The 24,111-nt window shown below is 39.6% G+C and overlaps 1 protein-coding gene across 1 annotated transcript in view; it reads left to right on the top strand.

Annotated features, from left to right (window-relative positions):
- Positions 1-22,054, top strand: part of PIAS2 (protein inhibitor of activated STAT 2) — a 132,396-nt gene extending 110,342 nt beyond the window's left edge. Inside the window, exon 14 of the mRNA XM_050767960.1 lies at positions 19,507-22,054. Coding sequence (XP_050623917.1) covers positions 19,507-19,512 — 6 coding nt within the window. The 3' untranslated portion in view covers positions 19,513-22,054. The remainder of the gene's footprint in view (positions 1-19,506) is intronic.
- The last annotated feature ends 2,057 nt before the right edge of the window (positions 22,055-24,111 follow it).

Here is a 24,111-nt window from a genome sequence, read left to right on the forward strand (position 1 = left end):
GTGATTTATCCAAGTTGGTCTGTGAGGTTTTGGTTACTTTACCTCCAACATTTTCTTCTGCTGAACCACACCTTCTGTTTTCCTCTTTGCTACTTGTCCAGCTTGGACTGCTCTTTCATTATTGCAGCCTTGAACAAATCTCAGTCACCTATCCATCCTCTGACATGACTTAGCATAGTTCCTTTGCCCATGCTCATCAGTTATAACAAATGTTATTGCTCTCTTTTCAGACCACTTCCTTCTCAGAAGATGGCTTTGCTGCTTAATTCAAACAGAAGGGACAGTCCATCAGCATGATTTCTTCCCCACCTATGACCACCTCCGTCCTTTTTTATTTCCAGTCTCAGAGAATGAAGTAGGCCTTTAAGGTCAACTCAGCCACATGGGCATTTGACTCTGGTCTCCTCCTCTCATCTTCAGGACCTTACCCTGTCAGACTTCCCCTCTCTTATCTCCATGTCTCTCACCTCTCTACTGCTGCTTTTCTTGGCTTACAGGTGGTCTCAGTCATCAAGTATTTGAGATTATATTAGGTGCCAGGCATTGTATCAGGCACTTGAAACACAAGACAGGTTCCTGTCCCCACCAAAGTTGTGCTCCAGTAGCATCAACAGAGATGTGAAATAGGGAGATTACAATGTTAATGGTAAAAGGCAAAGTATAGGGTGCTACAAGAGCATGTAAATGAGGCACCTCAATGATTTGATAGAAGTAATATAGAGAAATGTGAATTGATTAAAAGCTTGTCCAAAAAGAGGGTTGAAAATGTTTAGAATTGCTGGAAGTTTGCTAAGGAATATTGAGAAATAAGCATAGATAGATCGTGAAGGGCCTTGTAAAACAGTGATGAGGCATTGAAGAGTTTTCATGATCATTAGTAGTAATAATTTGTTGAGTATGGTATGATTATCTCCATATTACAAATGTGGAAACAGATTCTGAGCAGATGAGTGACTTACTTGTCCAAGGTCGTGCAGCTGGTAATTGAGGAGTCAGGCTTCAAATCCAGTTTTTAACTACTTTCTCAAAGGCCTTTCTTGATCATTCTATCTAAAAAGCAAGTATTTCCTAACTATTATGACAGTACCCTGTTCATACACTATTAATATGTAAAATAATCCCTGCATATTGTCTGTTTCCCATGCTAGATTGTAAGCTCCATGAGGGCAGGGGTGATAACTTTTAACTTGCATCCCAGAGCCTAACATGATATGTGGTACATAGAAGGTACCCAGTAAATATTGGTGGATGAAGAAATAGTGGATAACCATTTGCACTTGACTTATGCTGACTGGAAATTCAATACCTTTGGAATATATAATACCTCAGCGGTAAGCATTCACCAAGAGAGGAAAACAGAAGGAGGTGCATGTTTAGGGTGATTGGTACAGGAGATGGATACTGAGGTGTTGGAAGGCAGCGTACTCACCTTCTGAACTCCAAAAACTTACAGGGGCAAGGGCCATTAACAAGGGGTGGGTAGAACAGTGCACAGTGGGGATAATAATGTGGGAATAGGTGTTGTATTAAACCTGAAAGTGTAAGCTACTCCTTGTAGACCCACCCTACTGTGTATAAAAGGCTGGAGAAATTCTTCATATGATCTACTCTAGGTTAAGTATTGAGGACCACCTTATCTGGGTCAGGTACACCACACTGATACAATATAATTGTAAATATAATTTATTCTCGGTCTCTTATGGCTAGCCACCTGACCCAAATCATTATTAGACTCAATACTTTGGAACTGGAACAAAAATCAGTTGACCTGATTTCTGAAAGACATGCCCACCTGCTATTTGACAAGCTATAGACATACCCCACAATTGATGGGTAGTAGCACTGAAACTATCAAAGTGGATGAATTCATCCAGAGGAGTTGATGAGTGAAAAAAAAGACTGGAAAAGGAACACAAGGAGATCAAGAAGGATCAGCTGAGACTGAAGGAAAATAATGTATTACAGAGGCCAAAAAATAGAGTATTTCAAGAAGCAAGTGCTTACTGGAGTTAAAAGCTGCTGATACAACCTAAAAAGGTAAGTATCCATTTTTTAAAAAAGCTTTCATTTAAAACAACACCATATTTGATTGAATCTAAGTGCCTGATTGTAAGACATTAAAGAAAAACGCTGAACTATGACCCATTGCTTTCATGGTCAATGAAAGTACTTCAATATGTATCCTATTAAAATGTTGAGGAGGGATGAATAGGCATCTTATAAGTGAGGAATTATGATAATTTTTGTCTTCCTTTGGCTTTCTTAACCAGGCCGTATCTGGTAATTTCATCAAGAACAATTTCAGTGGTATCCAGATCAAAGGCAGATGAAGGGATGGGTATGGACATAGGCATGTGTGTCATTTGAACAGCAGAGAGTTAAAAGAGTTACTTAGTGGTTTGACTTTCATGTCTTTGAGAACCATGTGATTGACGTGATTGGTTCCAGAAGCAAGGAGGAGGTAAGGATGATGTATGAGGATAACAGCCAGTTTCAAATAGCAATCCTGGAGAATCAGAGAATGGACTAGAGGTGAGTTGGACACTGTAGACTTGCAGTGATAGCTAAATGGCAGAGCTTTCTTCAATAATGCCCATTGTCGAAGCCATAGTTGTGGAAGAAGTCAGAGGCTGGATTTATTCAAGGTTGGGGTTTTGTCACATTGGTGCCACAGAGTGGCAGGGGTAATCTCCTGAAGTTGCTGGCAGGTAGTTTACTTGCTAGAATCTCAGCTGCCCTCACACTCCTGGAATTAAGTTTTGTTGAAGTCAAATGTGCTCCTAATTGCCAGGTCTCTTGGGCTTGATTTTTACTAGCTTCAACATCTGCAGTTGACACAGTCTCTTCCATTTCTTGGTTATTGTGCCAACACGTCTTTTTCTACCTTTGGGAACTCATTTTCTTCTCTCTACCCTGGAAATGTAGGTGTAATCTTGCCGGTCAGCGGCATTTCCCCCAGCCACTTGACCTACATTCCTTGATATGCTCAACTATTAATATTCCACTAGCCATGATTTTTTGTTTTGCTAATCAGGTGTCTGGAACAGTTTTTACTTGCAACTTAACTATTCCATTGTATTTGAAGTGACTTTCTTATAAGTTGTTTATGTGTGTGTATATGTATATATTCATGTTCCTTTGTGTGATTATACATATATATGTAAAGTACATTTGTGTATAGCTATACGTACATATGTATACATGTATATATGTATATATACACACAGTATGTGGATTGCTGTGTGTGTGTATATATATACACACGTAAAGCTTTACATATATAGCTTTACATATATGCTGGGGCTGCCTTTACAAAGCTCCACAAATAGGGTGTCTTAACAGAAATGTGTTGTCTCAGGATCTGCAGGCTACAAGTCTGAAATGAAAGTGTCAGCAGGGTTGTTTCCTTCTAAGGACTCGTAGGGAAGAATGTGTTCCAGGTTTTCTCACTGGCTTGTAGGTGGCAGTCTTCTCCTTGTGTCTCTTTATATAGTCTTCCTTCTATGCATGTTTGTCTGTGTCCAAATTTCCCCTATTTGTTAGGGCAAGAGGCATATTGGATTAGGATCCACCTTAATGACCTCATTTAATTAGATTACCCCTATGAAGACCTTATTGCCAAGTAAGGTCACATTCTGAGGAATGAAGGGTCGGGATTCCAACATACATACATATATATGTATATATATTTTTCCCCCTAATGGTGTGACACATTTCAACTCCCTAACACAGATAAAGTTTACCCATTTAAAGTGTACGGTTTAGAGTCGGGAGCAAGATGCCTGAATAGGAACAGCTCCAGCCTCCAGCTCCCAGCGCGAGTGACAGAAGACGGGTGATTTCTGCATTTCAACTGAGATGCAGACCCACACCTCACACCTTACACGGCAGGGTACACCCCTGAGATGAAGCTTCCAGAACAAGAATCAGACAGCAGTACTCGCTGTTCAGCAATATTCTATCTTCTGCAGCCTCTGCTGCTGATACCCAGGAAAACAGGGCCTGGAGTGAACCTCAAGCAATCTCCAACAGACCTACAGCTGACTGTTAGAAGGAAAACTAACAGAAAGGACACCCACACCAAAACCCCATCAGTACGTCACCAGCATCAAAGACCAAAGGCAGATAAAACCACAAAGATGGGGAAAAAGCAGGGCAGAAAAGCTGAAAATTCAAAAAATAAGAGCACATCTCCCCCTACAAAGGAACGCAGCTCATCACCAGCAGCAGATCAAAGCTGGATGGAGAATGACTTTAATGAGTTGAGAGGAGAAGGCTTCAGTCGATCAAACTTCTCAGAGCTAAAGGAGGAACTATGTACCCAGTGCAAAGCAACTAAAAATCTTGAAAAAAGAATGGAAGAATGGATAACTAGAATAATCAATGCAGAGAAGGCCATAAACGAACTGACAGAGATAAAAACCATGACACAAGAGATACGTGACAAATGCACAAGCTTCAGTAACCAACTCGATCAACTGGAAGAAAGAGTATCAATGATTGAAGATGAAATGAGTGAAATGAAGTGAGAAGTCTAGAGAAAAAAAAGGAAAAAGAAATGAACAAAGCCTCCAAGAAATATGGGATTATGTGAAAAGACCAAATCTATGTCTGATTGGTGTGCCTGAAAGTGAGGGGAAAAATGGAACCAAGTTGGAAAACACTCTTCAGGATATCATCCAGGAGAACTTCCCCAACCTAGTAAGACAGGCCAACATTCAAATTTAGGAAATACAAAGAACGCCACAAAGATACTCCTCGAGAAGAGCAACTCCAAGACACATAATTGTCAGATTCACCAAAGTTGAAATGAAGGAAAAAATGTTCAGGGCAGCCAGAGAGAAAGGTCAGGTTACCCACAAAGGGAAGCCCATCAGACTAACAGCAGATCTCTCAGCAGAAGCTCTACAAGCCAGAAGAGAGTGGGGGCTAATATTCAGCATTCTTAAAGAAAAGAATTTTCAACCCACAGTTTCATATCCAGCCAAACTAAGTTTCATCAGTGAAGGAGAAATAAAATCCTTTACAGACAAGCAAATGCTTAGAGATTTTGTCACCACCAGGCCTGCCCTACGAGAGATCCTGAAGGAAGCACTAAACATGGAAAGGAACAGCCGGTACCAACCATTGCAAAAACATGCCAAAATGTAAAGACCATCAATGCTAGGAGGAAACTGCATCAACTAACGAGCAAAATAACCAGCTAATATCACAATGACAGGATCAAGTTCACACATAACAATATTAACCTTAAATGTAAATGGACTAAATGGTCCAATTAAAAGACACAGACTGGCAAATTGGATAAAGAGTCAAGACCCATCAGTTTGCTGTATTCAGGAGACCCATCTCACATGCAGAGACACACATAGGCTCATATTAAAGGGATGGAGGAAGATCTACCAAGCAAATGGAGAACAAAAAAAAGCAGGGGTTGCAATCCTAGTCTCTGATAAAACACACTTTAAACCATCAGAGATCAAAAGACACACAGAAGGCCATTACATAATGGTAAAGGGATCAATTCAACAGGAAGAGCTAACTATCCTAAATATATATGCACCCAATACAGGAGCACCCAGATTCATAAAGCAAGTCCTTAGAGACTTACAAAGAGACTTAGACTCCCATACAATAATAATGGGAGACTTCAACACCCCACTGTCAACATTAGATAGATCAACGAGACAGAAAGTTAACAAGGATATCCAGGAATTGAACTCAACTCTGCACCAAGGGGACCTAATAGACATCTACAGAACTCCCCACCCCAAATCAACAGAATATACATTCTTCTCAGCACCACATCGCACTTACTCCAAAATTGACCACATAGTTGGAAGTAAAGCACTCCTCAGCAAATGTAAAAGAACAGAAATTATAGCAAACTGTCTCTCAGACCACAGTGCAATCAAACTAGAACTCAGGACTAAGAAAATCAATCAAAACCGCTCAACCACATGGAAAGTGAGCAACCTGCTCCTGAATGACTACTGGGTACATAACGAAATGAAGGCAGAAATAAAGATGTTCTTTGAAACCAATGAGAACAAAGATACAACATATCAGAATCTCTGGGACACATTTAAAACAGTGTGTAGAGGGAAATTTATAGCACTAAATGCCCACAAGAGAAAGCTGGAAAGATCTAAAATTGACACCCTAACATCACAATTAAAAGAACTAGAGAAGCAGGAGCAAACACATTCAAAAGCTAGCAGAAGGCAAGAAGTAACTAAGATTGGAGCAGAACTGAAGGAGATAGAGACACAAAAAACCCTCCAAAAAATCAGTGAATCCAGGAGCTGGTTTTTTGAAAAGATCAACAAAATTGTTAGACCGCTAGCAAAACTAATAAAGAAGAAAAGAGAGAAGAATCAAATAGACACAATAAGATAAAGGGGATATCACCACCAACCCCACAGAAATACAAACTACCATCAGAGAATACTATAAACACCTCTATGCAAATAAACTAGAAAACCAAGAAGAAATGGATAATTTCCTGGACACTTACACTTTCCCAAGAGTAAACCAGGAAGAAGTTGAATCCCTGAATACACCAATAGCAGGTTCTGAAATTGAGGTAATAATTAATAGCCTACCAACCAAAAAAAGTCCAGGACCAGACGGATTCACAGCCGAATTCTACCAGAGGTACAAGGAGGAGCTGGTATCATTCCTTCTGAAACTATTCCAATCAATAGAAAAAGAGGGAATTCTCCCTAACTCATTTTTTGAAGCCAGCATCATCCTGATACCCAAGCCTGCCAGAGACACAACAAAAAAAGAGAATTTTAGACCAATATCCCTGATGAACATCGATGCAAAAATCCTCAACAAAATACTGGCATACCGAATCCAGCAGCACATCAAAAAGCTTATCCACCATGATCAAGTGGGCTTCATCCCTGGGATGCAAGGCTGATTCAACATACGCAGATCAATAAACACAATCCAGCATATAAACACAACCAAAGACAAAAACCACATGATTATCTCAATAGATGCAGAAAAGGCCTTTGACAAAATTCAACAGCCCTTCATGCTAAAAACTCTCAATAAATTCGGTATTGATGGAACGTATCTCAAAATAATAAGAACTGTTTATGACAAACCCACAGCCAATATCATACTGAATGGGCAAAAACTGGAAGCATTCCCTTTGAAAACTGGCACAAGACAGGGATGCCCTCTCTCACCACTCCTGTTCAACATAGTGTTGGAAATTCTGGCTAGGGCAATCAGGCAAGAGAAAGGAATAAAGGGTATTCAGTTAGGAAAAGAAGAAGTCAGATTGTCCCTGTTTGCAGATAACATGATTATATATTTAGAAAACCCCATCATCTCAGCCTGAAATCTCCTTAAGCTGATAAGCAACTTCAGCAAAGTATCAGGATACAAAATTAATATGCAAAAATCACAAGCATTCTTATACACCAGTAACAGACAAACAGCCAAATCATGAATGAACTCCCATTCACAATTGCTTCAAAGAGAATAAAATACCTAGGAATCCAACTTACAAGGAATCTAAAGGACCTCTTCAAGGAGAACTACAAACCACTGCTCAGTGAAATAAAAGAGGACACAAACAAATAGAAGAACATACCATGTTCATGGATAGGAAGAATCAATATCATGAAAATGGCCATACTGTCCAAAGTAATTTTATAGATTCAATGCCATTCCCATCAAGCTACAAATGACTTTCTTCACAGAATTGGAAAAAACTGCTTTAAAGTTCATAGGGAACCAAAAAAGAGCCCGCATTGCCAAGACAGGTAAGTCAAAAGAACAAAGCTGGAGGCATCATGCTACCTGACTTCAAACTATACTACAAAGCTACAGTAACCAAAACAGCATGGTACTGGTACCAAAACAGACATATAGACCAATGGAACAGAACAGAGCCCTCAGAAATAATACCACACATCTACACCACACATCTACAGCCATCTGATCTTTGACGAACCTGAGAAAAACAAGAAATGGGGAAAGGATTCCCTGTTTAATAAATGGTGCTGGGAAAATTGGCTAGCCATAAGTAGAAAGCTGAAACTGGATCCTTGCCTTACTCCTTACATGAAAATTAATTCAAGATGGATTAGAGACTTAAATGTTAGACCTAAAACCATAAAAACCCCAGAAGAAAACCTAGATAATACCATTCAGGAGATCGGCGTGGGCAAGGACTTCATGTCTAAAACACCAAAAGCAACGGCAACAAAAGCCAAAATTGACAAATGGGATGTAATTAAACTAAGGAGCTTCTGCACAGCAAAAGAAACTACCATCAGAGTGAACAGGCAACCTACAGAATTGGAGAACATTTTTGCAATCTACTCATCTGACAAAGGGCTAATATCCAGAACCTACAAAGAACTCAAACAAATTTATGAGAAAAAAACAACCCCATGAAAAAGTGGGCAAAGGATATGTACAGACATTTCTCAAAAGAAGACATGCATACAGCCAACAGACACAGGAAAAAATGCTCATCATCACTGGCCATCAGAGAAATGCAAATCAAAACCACAATGAGATACCATCTCACACCAGTTCAAATCGTGATCATCAAAAAGTCAGGAAACAACAGGTGCTGGAGAGGATGTGGAGAAATAGGAACAACTTCTACACTGTTGGTGGGATTGTAAACTAGTTCAACCATTGTGGAAAACGGTATGGCTATTCCTCAAGGACCTAGAACTAGAAATACCATATGACCCAGCCATCCCATTACTGGGTATATACCCAAAGGATTATAAATCATGCTGCTGTAAAGACACATGCACACGTATGTTTATTGCTCACTATTCACAATAGCAAAGACTTGAAATCAACCTAGATGTCCATCAGTGACAGACTGGATTAAGAAAATATGGCACGTATACACCATGGAATACTATGCAGCCATAAGAAAGGATGAGTTCATGTCCTTTGTAGGGACATGGATGCAGCTGGAAACCATCATTCTCAGCAAACTATCGCAAGAACAGAAAACCAAACACCGCATGTTCTCATTCATTGGTGGGAATTGAACAATGAGATCACTTGGACTCTGGAAGGGGAACATCACACACCAGGGCCTATTATGGGGAGGGGGGAGGGGGGAGGGATGGCATTGGGAGTTATACCTGATGTAAATGACGAGTTGATGAGTGCTGACGAGTTGGTGGGTGCAGCACACCAACATGGCACAATTATATATATGTGACAAACCTGCACATTGTGCACGTGTACCCTAGAACTTAAAGTATAATAAAAAATAAATAAATAAAAATAAAGTGTACGGTTTATTGCTTTTTTAGTATTTTTCACAGCATTGTGTAATCATCACCCTGATCAATTTTAGTTCATTATTCTTACCCTAAAAAGAAACTACATACCCATTAGCAGTCACTCCCCATTCATTGAACTACACTTCCCAACACTAGGCAACCACTAATCTACTTTCTGTTTCTAGGTATTTGCTTATTCTGAACACTTCATATGGAATCATATATGTGATCTTGTGACTGGCTTTATTCAGTTAGCCTAATGTTTTCAAAATTTATCCATGCTGTAGATCTATCAGTGTTTTATTCCATTTTATGGCCGAATAACAACAACATTGAATGAATATACCATGCTTTGTTTATTCATTGACTAGTTGATAGACTTTTGGATTGTTTCCACAGTTTGGCTATTATAAGTGATGCTGCTGTGAACATTCATATACATGTGCTTTTACATGTGCTTGTATCCATAGGTTTTCATTTCTGTATGGTATATACCTAGGAGTAGAATTGTTGGGTTGTATATATTCCATGTTTAACATTTTGAGGAACTGCCAGGCTTTTCCAAAGTGACTGTTCACCGTTGTAAATTCTCCCCTGCAATGTGTGATGGTTCCAATTTCTTCAATTCTCACCATTTGTTATTACCATTTTCTATTACAGCCAGCCTAGTGGGTTGGAAGTATTATCTGATTATGGTTTTGATTTGTGTTTCTCTAATGATCATTTATCAAATGATGTTGAAATTTTTTTTCATATGTTTATTGATCATTTGTATTTTTTCTTTCTTTTTTTAGAGACAGGGTCTCATTCTTTCACCCAGGCTGGAGTGCAGTTGCATGATCTCAATCACTGTAACCTCCACCTCCTGAGTTCAAGTGATCCTCCCACCTCAGCCTCCTGAGTAGATGGAACTACAGGTGCACACCACCACACCTGGCTAATTTTTTTTTTCCACCATGCCCAACTAATTTTTTTTTTTTTTTATTTTTTGGTACAGATGGTTGCCCAGGATGGTCTCAAACTCCTGGGCTCAAGTGATCCGCCCATCTCAGCCTCCAAAAGTGCTGGGATTACAGGTGTGAGCCACTGTGCCCGGTCTGGTCATTTGTGTATTTCTTTGGAGAAATATCTATTCAGATCCTTTGCCTATGTTTTAATTGGGCTATCTGACTTTATTAGTTGTAAGAGTATTTCATATATTGTAGATAAAGGCCTTCATTAAGAAATACGAAGTTGCAAACATTTTCTCCCATTTTGTGGATCGTCTTTTCACTTTCTTGATACTATCCTTTGAAGCACAGATAAATTTTGATGAAGTCTCCAAATCTGCCTTTTTCTTTGTTGTTCATGCTTTTGGTTTTATATCTAAAAATCCACTGCCAACCAAATTCGAGGTCATGAAGACTTACCCTCATTTTTTCTTCCAAGAGTTTTATCGTTTTTAACTCTTACATTTAGGACTTTGATCCAATATGAGTTAATTTTTGTGTAGAGTATGAAGTCTGTTTGTAGATTTATTTTTTTACATATGGATTTCCAGTTCCAGCAGCATTTGGAGAAAAGATATCTTTTTACCATTGCCTTATTCCTTAGTCAAAAATCAGGGCCGGGCACAGTGGCTCATGCCTGTAATCCCAGAACCTTAGGCTGGTGTGGGCTCATCACTTGACATCAGTAGTTCGAGACCAGCCTGGCCACCATGGTGAAACCCCGTCCCTATTAAAAATACAAAAATTAGCCAGGTGTGGTGATGTGCGTGCCTGCAGTCCCAGTTACTCAGGAGGCAGAGGCAGGAGAATCACTTGAATCTGGGAGGTGGAGATTGCAGTGACTCAAGATCATGCCCCTGCACTCCAGCCTGGGCAACAGAGCGAGACTCCATCTCAAAAAAAAAAAAGCAAAAACAAAACTAGTTGACTGTATTTATGGGGGTCTATTTCTGAGCTCTCTTTTCTTTTCCATTGATCTGTTTGTCTCTCCTTTTGCCAATACTACACTGTTTTGATTACTATAGCTTTATGGTTAGTCATGAAGTCACGTAGAGTCAGTCCTCAGACATTGTTCGTCATTGTTGTGTTTGTAGGAATCCACAAAATCACTTGCTGAGATTTTGACTGGAACTGTGTTGATTCTGTAGATAAAGTTGGGAAGAACTGACATCTTGATGATACTGTCTTCTTATTCATAGACATGGAATATCTCTCTACTTATTTAGTCCTTTGATTTCTTTCATTGGGGTCTTATAATTTTCCTCATGTAGATCTTGTATATATTGTGTTAGGTTTATACTTAAGTATTGCATTTGGTAATGAAATACTAATGTAAATTAGGCCATTGTGAATGATACTGTGTTTTTATTTCAAATTCCAACTGTTCATTTCTTATATATAAGAAAGCAATGGACTTCTGTATATCAGCTTTGTATTCTCCAACTTTGCTGTAATCATTTATCAGTTCCAGAAGTTTCCCCATCAATTATTTTGGATTTTCTTCATAATCATAATAATCATCCCATCTGTAAAGAAAGTTTTCTTTCTTCCCAGTCTGCATACCTTGTCTTATCTTACTGCATTAGCTAAGACTTCTGGTATGATGTTTAAATATGTTACTCCTTTTTTATTGCTTACGTGGTTTCTGAAAAGAAGTACAAAGTAATTTTTATTTATGCCCCTGTATAGGTAGAGTGTTTTGTTCTTCTGGATTCTTTGAAGATTTTCTCTTTGATTTTTTTGCAGTTTGAATATCATATGCCTAAGTGTAGACTTTTTTGGTATTTACCCTTTTTGGTGTTCTCAGAATTTCTGGGATCTGTGGTGTGGTGTCTATCACTAATGTTGGGAAATTCTCTGTTATTATTTCACATATTTCTTCTGTTCCCTTTCTTCTCCCTCTAGTATTCCCATTTGTGAATTACACCTTTTGTAACTGTCCCATAGCTCTTGAATATTTTGTTGTGCATTTTTTCATTTTTCCTCTTTGCATTTCAGTTTTAACGGTTTTTACTGACATTTCTTCAAGTCCATCAGCTCTTTACTCAGCTGGGTCCAGTCTGTTGAGCTCATTAATGGGATTCTTCGTTTCTGTGATGGTGTTTTGATTTCTAGCTTTTGCCTTTGACTTTTTTCTAGTTTTCATCTGTCCTTGCATGTTTCACTTTTACACTAAGTGAAAATAGACTAAATGCTCCAGTTATGAGACAAAGATGATCAAATATTAAATAATATGCTGTTTATAAAAGACATAAAACATAAGAGTAATAAATGTTGAAATTTAAAAGATAGCAAAAGCTACACTGAGCAAATTGTAACCTAGAGAATTCTGATGCAGTTATATTAGTATCAAACAAAACAGCCACAGAATTATTACTAGATAAAACTATCTTAAAGTTTGAGACCAGCCTGGGCAACATGGCTAAACCCTGTCTACAAAACAATGCAAAAATTAGCCGGGTGTGGTGGCATGTGCCTGTAGTCCCAGCTACTCAGGAGGCTGAGGTGGGAGGATGGTTTGAGCCTGAGGTTGGAGGTTGCAGTGAGCTAGATTGTGCCACTTCACTGCAGCCTGGGTGACAGAGCTAGACTGTGTCTCAAAATAAATAAATAAAATATTATACACACCTAGTAATAATATCCCAAAAGACATAGTGTAGAAAATGTCAGAACTGCATGGAGAATAAAAATTCCAGTCATTGCAGGAAATAGTAACACACTTCCCGTTGCAATAGATAGAAAAAAATTAATGTATAGATGAATTGAACATTATCAAGCTTGATTTAGTGAACATGTGGAACATTATATCGAACAACTGTAGAATATACATTTTGAGTACAGGTGGGACATTTATTAAATACTAGGCCATAAATTTCAGATTTCAGAGACTGGAAATACAGAAGCATGTTCTTTCACCACAGTGGAATTAAGCTAAAGTTCAGTGGTAAAATGATCATTTGAAAAATGTCATGTCTGGAACTTAAGGAACGTGGTTCTAAGTAACTCATAACCTTAAGAGGAAGATATATTGGAAATGGAAAGTATTTATAATTGAATGACAATGAAAACACGATGTATCAAAACTTTGGTGGGGGGGCAGCTAGAGTATTATTTAGAGGGAAGTTCATAACCTCAAGTGTATTAATATGTGTTAGAAAAGCTAGGCTGAAAATGGATGAGACAAACATCTGTATTGTTAGAGTAAGAGTACCACGGTAAGTTTTAAAAATGAAAAAATAAGAGTATGAATAAATGAAACAAATAATACTTAAAAGTGGTTATTTGGAAAGATTAATAAAAATACAAACTGGTGAAACTGATCAAGAAAAAGAAGGAACAAATATTAACCATCAGTAATCAAAACCGAAACATAATTAGAGATGCTGTAGCCATTAAAGACATAAAGATATGTACAAGTTTATGCCAATAAAGTTGAAAATGTAGTTGGAGTGAATGTAATAGAAAAGTATAATTTACCCAAAATTGACTCGAGATTGAAAATCTAAATGTCTTATAGTCATGTAAAGCAATTGAATGAATGGACAACTCTGCCCACAAGGAGAGCTCCAGGCTCAGCTTACTTCACCAGTGAGTTCTTCATACATTCAAAGAGAGTAACTGCTGTTTAACCGAAAGCCGTTTGTGAGTGGGGAGGTGGTTCAGGGGAGGAGGGTGGGGAATACTCCCTCGCTCATTTTAAGAAGAAGGAAAAAATGGAATGCTCTCCAGCTCATAACCTTGACGCCAAACTCAGCAAGGATAGTATGAAAAAGAAAAAATATAAGCTAGTATCACTGATATTACAGTTATAAAAATTTGAAATACTTGCAAACTGAACATGAAGTTTTAAAAAGGATAACAAAATATTGATTTGTTGGATTTATCCCAGGAATTTAATGATGGTTTTACATCAGAAAAACTGCAGGCTGGACATCATGGCCTGTCTCCAAAAAAAAATAAATTAATTAAAATAACTGTGAATGCAGTGTTTTGTTAACAGATTAATGTAGTTAAGAGATAACCCTCATCAGGTAAGACGATTCACTCCTATTCGTAGGAAAATGGATGCTAAATTATATCAAATGCTTTTTCTGCATTAATTTTATGATTTTACTCTGTTAAAGACTGCCTCCTACTTTGGGTAAGGTAGCTCACACCTGTAATCCCAGCATTTTGAGAGGCCAAGACAAGAGGATCGCTTGAATCCAGGAGTTCGAGACTAGCCTGGGTAACATAGGGACACCCTGTCTCTACAAAGTTTAAAAATTAGCTGGGCATGATGGCATATGCCTGTGGTCCCAGCTACTTGGGAGGCTGAGGTGGGAGGATCACTTGGGCTGGGGAAGTCGAGGCTGCAGTGAGCTGTGATCAGGCCACTGCACTCCAGCCTGGTTGACAGGGAGACTGTTTAAAAAAAAAAAAAAAAGTTTCCTCTAAAGATACCATAAAGAGTGAAAAGGCTTATAATATGCTGTGAGGAGATACTTGGCAACATTCATCATACAAAGGACTAGAATTCAGAAAATGCAAAATTTTCCTGTGAATTAAGAGACAGACTATAAAAATTTTTTAATATATATTTTTTTGAGATGGAGTCTCATTGTCACCCAGGCTGGAGTGCAGTGTCACAATCTCGGCTCACTGCAGCCTCCCACCTCAGCCCCCCAAGTAACTCAGGCCACAGACACGCACCAGCACACCTGGCTAAGTTTTTGTATTTTTAGTAGAGACAGAGTTTCACCGTGTTGCCCAGGCTGGCCTCAAACTCCTGAGCTCAAGCGATCTGCCCACCTCAGATTCCCAAAGTGCTGGGATTACAGGAGTGAGCCACTGCACCCAGCTGGGCTGTGAAATGTTAAATGGATGAAAGACTGAATAGGCAGTTCACATAGGAGGTATCTGAAAATTTTCATAAACGTAAAACAGTGTTTAATCTCAGTAATCAGGGAAAAACAGATGCCATTCCACACTTTTATGTCTGAATTGTACGACACATAAAATTTACCACCAGCCATTTTAAAGTGTACATTTCAGTCATTACACACTTTTAATTGAAATATAAAAGCACTGAGAATGCGGGGCAAAGGGAACTTTAATTCACTATGGTAGAACAAGCTATTCTGGAAAAGTTTGGCATGATCTAGTAAATTTATGCATGTGCACACCCAGTAGACCCAGCGGTTTCATCAGGAGAAATAGATATAGGTTTTGCATCTATAAAATAAAGCTACGTGCTGATTATAAAAAAAATTGGAGATAGTGGTTGCTTCTGGGGCAGGGAAGAGGAGGAGCCACAGAGGAAGACTTCCAGGTCCTGGCAACATTCTCCTTACCTTGGTGGTGATTACAAAGATGTTTTCCTTATTCTTCAAAATGTACATGGTTATGTACATATTTTATATGAATGAACGACTATTTACTTTAAAAATAACCCTATTGTCATCTGAACCCTCCATCAATACCTCCTTGTCCTCATCTTTAACATTCTCCCTTTATTCCAGGCACCCTAGCTTCCTTGCTGTTCCTCAAATACTCTTGAGTATGACCCCACATCAGGAGCTTTTACCCTTGTTGTTTTTTCCTCCTGGAATGCTTTTTCCTCCAGATATCTACATGCTTTGCTCCCTTATTTCTTTTAGGGCTCTACTTAAAAGCCATTGAACTAGTATTAGGTTCCGCCACAAATACCAAGACAACCCAAGTTGTCAGTGGCTTAAATAATCGAGACATGTATTTGCTATCCAGGACTGGTAAACAGGCTCTGCTCCATTGTCTTACGGGACCATGGTTCCTTTTGGCTTACTGCTCTGCCAGTCCCGGGACATGTTCTTTGTCCTTACAGTCTAAGTTAGCAGCGTTCACAAACCAAGCAGCAGGATGGAGGAAGGGAGGAAAAGGAGGGACAAAGGGCTAATCGTCCTCAGAAAGGTTCCTGTAAGTTCCAAATTAATGCCTACATCTCATTGGTAGTAACTTAGCCCTGTGGTCTCAGAACTGTAAGGGAGGCTGGGAGATGTAGTCTAATTCTGGGTTGCCATGTGCCCTGCTCACATTCTGCTTTGTAAGATGGGAAAAAGGGATATTGTAGGACAAACATCAGTCTGCCATAGTTGTCTTCACAGAGAGCTCTTGCCTGACTCAAAGAGCCTCCTACACTCCTTTTCCCCCCCCTCACACTGGGGGGGGGGAAGTGTGAGGGGGGAAAAAGGAGTGTAGGAGGCTCTTCATTGAATTTGTCACTTTCAGACAATGTCTATTGTCTGTGTTGCTGGACAGGTAAGCTGAGAGAGGGACTTTGCTGTGTTCCTTCCAGGAGTCCTAGCATCTAGAGCAGCGCCTGGCATGTAGCTGGTGCTTGAGTATCGTTGAATATGTTTTCATCCCATTATCCACATCCTTCAGCTTGCCACCTCTTACCTTTCAGATTCCAATTTGGCTATCCTTTCCTCTAGGACAGTGGTTCTCATTAATTGTGCACCCTGGCAACCAGTCAAAAATGCATATTTTTGGTCCCCACCGCAGACCTACGGAACTAGAACCTCTGGGGGTGACCTAGCAGTCTGGGTCTCAGTACACTTTATATACAACGATCTGTATTTTAAGCAACCCTAAAAGGATTCTGATGCCTGTTTAAGCTTCAGAACCACTGCTCAGACTTTAGTATGCATTGAAATTCCCTTGAGGGCTGGTTTAGTAGATATGGCATGGGATTTCTAACAGATTCCCAGGGGCTGCTAATGCTGCTCTTCGGGGATCACTGCTTTAGGGCATGAGAAGTTCTAATGTAATAAGACTGGTTTGTGTTCTGGGGTTGGCAATCTTTTAAAGTCTCTCCAAATGTTTCTAATACATGGCCAAGGTTAAGAGCCACCTCTCCAGGAACACTTTCCCATCAGTCCTGCCCTCCCCAGCTCCGGGTCCTTTCCTCTGTCAGGAGCTATCTTAGTAGCATGTGCTTCCCTCCACTGTAGCAATTATCTCACTGCCTGGCAGAGGTAGCTTATCTGTCTCCTTCACTAGGCGATAAACCTTCTCTGGGCAAGGAAGGACTTTGGATTCTTCGCTCCTTTACCTCAGTGTTTTGATAGGTGCTCAATATTTGTTGATTGGATTAATCTAATACATGGAACGCCTCCAACTCTTAGAAGCAAATGTAAACAGGATCAGTTAATATGCTCACCAGATGGAGGACGATATTCTCCTTTGATACTGACAGAAGTGCAAGGAAAGCCAAGTGTTCTATGGTTTGGGATGATGTTTCTGGAAGGAGAATAGAATGGAAGCTGAACCAGATGTTCCACCTCACTTGGAATTGAAATTAAGATTTTTGAGCAGGGTCTAGCCAGGATAGTGAGGTCATTGTTAAGAGTATGGGCTCCGTGCCAGACTGCCTGAGTTTGAATTCTGCCGCCTTCTCTGTTGCTTGTATGATCTTGGCAAAGTTACCTAATTATTCTGTATTCCAGTTTCCTATTGTGTAAAATGAGTTTAATTGGAGTGCTTTCCTTTTGGGTTTGTCAGTTTTAAGGATTAGAATATATGTAAAGCTATCAGAGCAATACTGAGCACTTACTAAGTGCTATTATACTACCTTTTAATTAATGGAAATGGATAGAAATTATCTAATTATTAAATCTTAGGTTGACATAAATGGTTCTCACTTTCCTAGCCCCTACTTAAGCCCAAATACGAACATTTCGCCTCCTCAGTAGGACCATGAATGCAACTAAAAATGTAAAAAGCAGTGAAACAATGCAAGCTGATAAAATTATGAGACCAACGGCGTCGAAGTATTTGCCAGCATGAGCTCATTCATACATTTCACTCGGTTTGAATTTCTAGTTTGAAATCAACCTGGTTTTAAACTGCTCATTAGTATATTTTGTAATTGAATGTATTTTGTGTATGATAAACTTACTACATTTTACTTATTTTGTGACTAGTGCCAGGTTACATTTTAATTGCTCTTATTAACTTGGCAATACCATCACCAATTTATTTCCTTTGAAGGTCTCAGAGCTGAAAGGGGGTAGTGTTTTAAGCTCTAAAGAGAGGTAAAGGTATTCAAACGTACTGTTTGTATTAGGGTGCTGACTTTTTTAGGGATATTAAAACGTCTTTTATGTAACTTTTTCCCCCAAAAAGCTACACTCCAGAATCCCCTGAGGAATACAGGGCAGAAATCTTTTCACCTCCTAACTTGTTATTTTTTAAAGGGAAATCAGGCCACAGACTGTTCACTAAAAATTGAATAATTAAGACTCCAAACTGACTCAACCCAAGACGTTTCCCATCAGGCCCTGCCATCTCTTGGAAGAACAGTAACTGCACTGCCAGGTTACATTTTAATTGCTCTTATTAACTTGGCAATACCATCACCAATTTATTTCCTTTGAAGGTCTAAGAGCTGAAAGGGGATAGTGTTTTAAGCTCTAAAGAGAGGTAAAGGTATTCAAATGTACTGTTTGTATTATTGCATTTCTTGAGTGTGTCTTCATATTTTGAAATATTTTCTTTTTTTTTTTTTTTTTTTTTGAGACAGAGTCTCGCTCTGTCGCCCAGGCTGGAGTGCAGTGGCGCAATCTCGGCTCACTGCAAGCTCCGCCTTCCGGGTTCACGCCATTCTCCTGCCTCAGCCTCCTGAGTAGCTGGGACTACAGGCGCCCGCCACCGCGCCCGGCTAATTTTTTGTATTTTTAGTAGAAACGGGGTTTCACCGTGGTCTCGATCTCCTGACCTTGTGATCCGCCCGCCTCGGCCTCCCAAAGTGCTGGGATTACAGGCGTGAGCCACCGCGCCCGGCATTGAAATATTTTCTATAGTGACAACAAAAGATAATTCATTTTTCTAGAACAGTTGATAAGAACTTAAAGAGCATGCAGTTTCACAAATCTGCTGTTTGTAGTACTGTTACCAGTGGAGGGTGTCCAGGTTGCTGGCATCTTGAAGAAAGAATTGGACAAAATACAGAAAGCAAGGAAAGAATGAAGCAACAAAAGCAGAGATTTATTGAAAATGAAAGTACACACCACAGGGTGGGAGCGGGCCCAGGCATAGGGTCTCAAGAGCCCCGTTACAGAATTGTCTGGGGTTTAAATACCCTCTAGAGGTTTCCATTGGTTACTTGGTGTACACACTATGTAAATGAAGATGACAGAGTCATTTGTTTAGTGTATGCCCTATGTAAATGGAGAGGCTATTTCCTGTCATAGCTGAAGTGTTTCCATTTGATTTAGTTCTAGGAAGTCAGCATGAATTGGCCTTATGTTCCCTGCCTCCAGACCCCATTCTCCTGCCTCAATACCACTACAGGTTTGTGCCTGGAAAACACAGGCATTCCGATAAATTGTTTTTCACAATTCCTATGAAAAAATAATAGTGCATTTGTTTATAATTGTATATGCTGCATTTTCTACAATTATCTGTATTTGTATACACATGACCAAGTAAATACATTGCTAGAGTTTTCCTGGGGCCTTTGAAGGGGCTGTAGAGCTTGGACTTCTTCAACTTAATGGTAAAGCCTCGTCTGAGTTGAAGAATTTTTTTTTTTCCTTCAAGATGGAGTCTTGCTGTGTTGCCCAGGCTGGAGTGCAGTAGCTCGATCTCAGCTCACTGCAACCCCCACGTCCTGAGTTCAAGCAATCCTCCTGCCTCAGCCTCCCAAGTAGCTGGGACTACAGGTATGTGCCACCAGGCCTGGCTAATTTTTGTATTTTTCGTTGAGATAGGGTTTCACCATGTTGGTCAGTCTGGTCTTGAACTCCTGACCTTGTGATCTACCCACCTCGGCCTCCCAAAGTGCTGGGATTACAGGTGTGAGCCACTGCGCCTGGCCTGCAAGAATTATTTACTAATACCCTACCCTGTACTTAGCATGGTGCTGAATTTTTATGGGAGCATCTAAGAACTGTACCGATCCCTGCTAATAAGTGTACATAGTCCTGTCAGGGAGAAACAAAATATAAAATTGCACAAGTAAAATACATATATATGACCTCAAAATGGACTTCTAGACCCTGGGAGAACCTAAGAGGTCTGCAAAACTTTCCTCTTGAGGCCCCTTGCCCCATTTCCTCTTCTAATCCTTTAGGATTTGAAGGCAAATTAGAGGATAACTGAAATCTATAAATCAGGAGCTTTTCTTACTACTAGAATAAATTTTGTAAAACTCAAACCTGAATTCCTTCTTCTGCAGCACATGATAGTTTTTAAATAAAACTTTGTACTAAGCAAGATAGAAATTTATAAAATTCAGTGTATATTATTTTTTAATGTGTAAATGAAACTGGATACTAAAGGCTAGTACAGGTAACTTAAAAACCACTGATATGAACTGATGAATTAAAATAAGTGTAACATATTTTTAAATAACTGAAGTTTAAATTAAAAGTTAAATACAAAGTGTAGAAATTTAAAAATATTATAAAGTTAACTACAAAAATATTTTTAAAAGGTGACCCCCAAGGGATTGTGGACAGGTTAGCATGCTTTTACGTTAAGATACAGAAACAGAATGCATGGCTGCTCAAAAAGAGTATCTTTTTGTGCTTTCTTGCGGGAGAGGGTTGTGGAGGGGAAGCCCTCCAACTCCGGCTGGCTAACAGGGATACTTCCTTATGAAACGTGCTCACCTAAGAATACCAGTGTGAGACCATCAGCACTTTCTGTAATTTGCCACAATAGAGCTGTTAGAAGAAACATGAAGGAGGTAGATGGATCTGAAATCAACATTTGTAACAAAAGGCCTCACTGTGTTCCTAGCACAAATGTGCTGCTGATTAGCAGCTAAAATGTGAGCATCCCTCCTCAAATTCACCCTGTGTTCTCCCCACTCTGAAGGTTGTGATATTAATACATAACACTGTAACTTATAAATGCTTTTACTTAACATTCTTTTATTCACACATCATCAGAGAATGATTTACCAAAATTCATGGAGAGAAAGAGCTAAAAATGTAAAGTGGCTGCTCTCAATCTTAGCTACATATTAGAACAACCTGGTGAGTTTTAAAATTCTGTGATTACCACACCGCCCTCAGAACAATCCGAATTCTGGGGCTTAAATCCAGGTGGAGTGCTAGCCACACATAGAGCAGCTTTCTGCTTTCATATATATCTGGACTTAGGCCTTGGTGAGGGTTGGGAAGAGCCTGTGGCCTCTGAAGAGCCTTTACATTACAGTCCAGGAACAACTGGCCCACAGCAGGAGAGATGCAGAGCCTGAGGCTGAGGGCCAGACCTGGGGAGGAGGGGGTGCTTTGAAGAGCTTGGTGGTGAATGGAGGCTTCATGAAGCAGAAACTCTACTGCTGTCCGGCTGCCCCAAATTACCTGAATTTAGAAAGGAACACAAAGTTACAGTGAGTGCATTTTATTTTAGCTCAGGCAAATCCAACACCATGGATAGAAAGAGGGAAAGTAAAGATTCCATTCAGAGCCTTCCTCCTCCAAGAATTTGGGGGCTTTTTCATTTTTCTGTCTGTAAAGGATCATTTCATAATTCAGCTCTTTTACTTTTATAAGGCACTTTTAAAACCCCCATTCCTGTGTGTAATTATATCTACTTCTGTGCTTTCTATTCTGTTCTATTAGTAATCTGTCCATTTAAGTGTCAATACCATGCTATTTTAATTATGGAGGCTTTATACTATGTTTTAATAACTGGTCAAGCTGTGTCCCTTACTGTGCTACTTTTTTCAGAGTTGAAAAATATTTAATAAAATCACAAATTTGATTTTAGTTAATCCTTCATGTAAACAATATACAAATTATTTTCCTCCTTGCCTCTGGTTCCTATTCTTTTAAAATCATCTTTGGTGAAATTTTTTCTTTCATATAAGATCTTATGAGTAGATGGAGAGGAGTGGCCTAGGTGAAAGGAAGTGGGGTTCTGGAGCCTGTCACCTGAAGCATTGCCATAGAAACCTATGGTTATGAAGAAAGGTCTGAAAGTCATTGATGCACATACTTATTTTGTTGCATGCTAATTTGCTTGAAATGGCAAGCAGTTTTTAATAACTGCAATTAATATTTTCATATTGACATCTCATTAAATTGTTTTCTCACTGTGTAGACACTCTTGTTGTTGTTGTTGAGACAAAGTCTTGCTCTGTCACCCCGGCTGGAGTGCAGTGGTGCGATCATGGCTCACTGCAGCCTCGACTTCCTGGTTGCCCAGGCTGGTCTTGAACTCCTGAGCTCAAGTAATCCTTCTGCTGTGGTCTCCCAAAGTGCTGGGATTACAGGCATGAGCTACTCCACCTGGCCTCTATTGACTTTTTTTTTTGAGACATGCTCTCCTTCTGTCGCCCAGGCTAGAGTACAGTGGAATAAGGGTCACTGCAACCTCTGCCTCCTGCGCTCAAGCGATCCTCCCACCTCAGCCCCCCATGTAGCTGGGATCACAGGTGCCGTGCCACCACACCAGGATAATTTTTGTATTTTTTTAGTAGAGACGGGGTTTTGCCATATTGGCCAGGCTGGTCTCAAACTCCTGGCCTCAAGTGATCTGCCCACCTTTGCCTCTCAAAGTGCTGGGATTACAGGCATGAGCCACCACACCTGGCCACCCTGTTGAGTCTTAATAGTAATTCCTTCCTGACGTTTCTCTAATTTCTTGATGTCTCTCTCTGTGTCACACACACATACCCATCAGGGAACAGACCCAAACCTTGCCCCATGCTCCCAGAGTGCCTAGTGTTAGGCATGGCATGATTTTAAAAAGAGCAAGATCCCTTTAAGACCTTCCCCATATACTTACTAATGCCCCTCACTTCCTTTACAGGAGAAAAGTTCTTTCATGACATAGTAAGAAATGGGCCAACTATAGTGTAAATAAGCTTTACACCAAGCATATATGAATCCTTTTTTCTATAGACAGCTACCAACCAAAAATATGAGGAAACAAAGGTCACTGAAGGGGTCAAAGTCAGAGGAAAGTAAGAGTGGGTATATGGAAGACTGCGGAGTTCACAGTTTTGTAGTGGTCTTGTTATCAGTATCTTTCTCCCTGTGTGTGTATGGGGAGAACTGTGGGCCAAAGTGAGCTGGGGCCCTAAAGTGTAGTATAGCCTCTGATCATGGAATTTTCTTTCTTTCTTTTTTTTTTTTTTTTTTTTTTTTAATGGGTAAACTGGCCTGTTCAGCCTTTTTTTTTTTTTTTTTTTTTTTTTTTGAGATGGAGTTTCACTCTTGTTGCCCAGGCTCGAGTGCAGTGGCATGATCTCAGCTTGCTGCAATCTCCACCTCCTGTGCTCAAGCAATTCTCCTGCCTCTGCCTCCCAGGTAGCTGGGTTTACAGGCATGTACCGCCACACCCAGCTGATTTTGTGCTTTTTTTTTTTTTTTAGTAGAGACGGGGTTTCATCGTGTTGGCTAGGCTTGTTTCGAACTCCGGACCTCAAGTCATCTACCCGCCGTGGCCTCCCAAAGTGCTGGGATTACAGGCATGAGCCACTGCACCCAGCCTCAGCCACCATTTTACTGTATCTCTATTGTATGTAAGGTGCTGTAGCGTAATAGATTTTAAAAAGATGTTTCACTCAGTTTTTATAATCTCATGTGGAAATAGACAACAACATCACCAAGATAGAAGTGAATGAGAAGCTCACTACTGAAGCTGAGTTTCAGTTGCTACTGGAATTTGCAGGTAGCAGAGAAGATATAAAATTACTGGTTATATTTTAGTAAACTAAGGATATATATTACAGTATCAAAGGTAAGCACTAAAAATGTGTAACTAAAAAGCTAATAAACTATACCTACTTTAAATATAAAAGGACTAAGCAATTCAACTAAAATATTGTCACACTGGAAAAAAACAATATACTGCTTTTCAAA

The sequence above is a fragment of the Macaca thibetana genome, chromosome 18 (assembly GCF_024542745.1).
Source record: "Macaca thibetana thibetana isolate TM-01 chromosome 18, ASM2454274v1, whole genome shotgun sequence".
NCBI classification, from domain to species: domain Eukaryota; kingdom Metazoa; phylum Chordata; class Mammalia; order Primates; family Cercopithecidae; genus Macaca; species Macaca thibetana.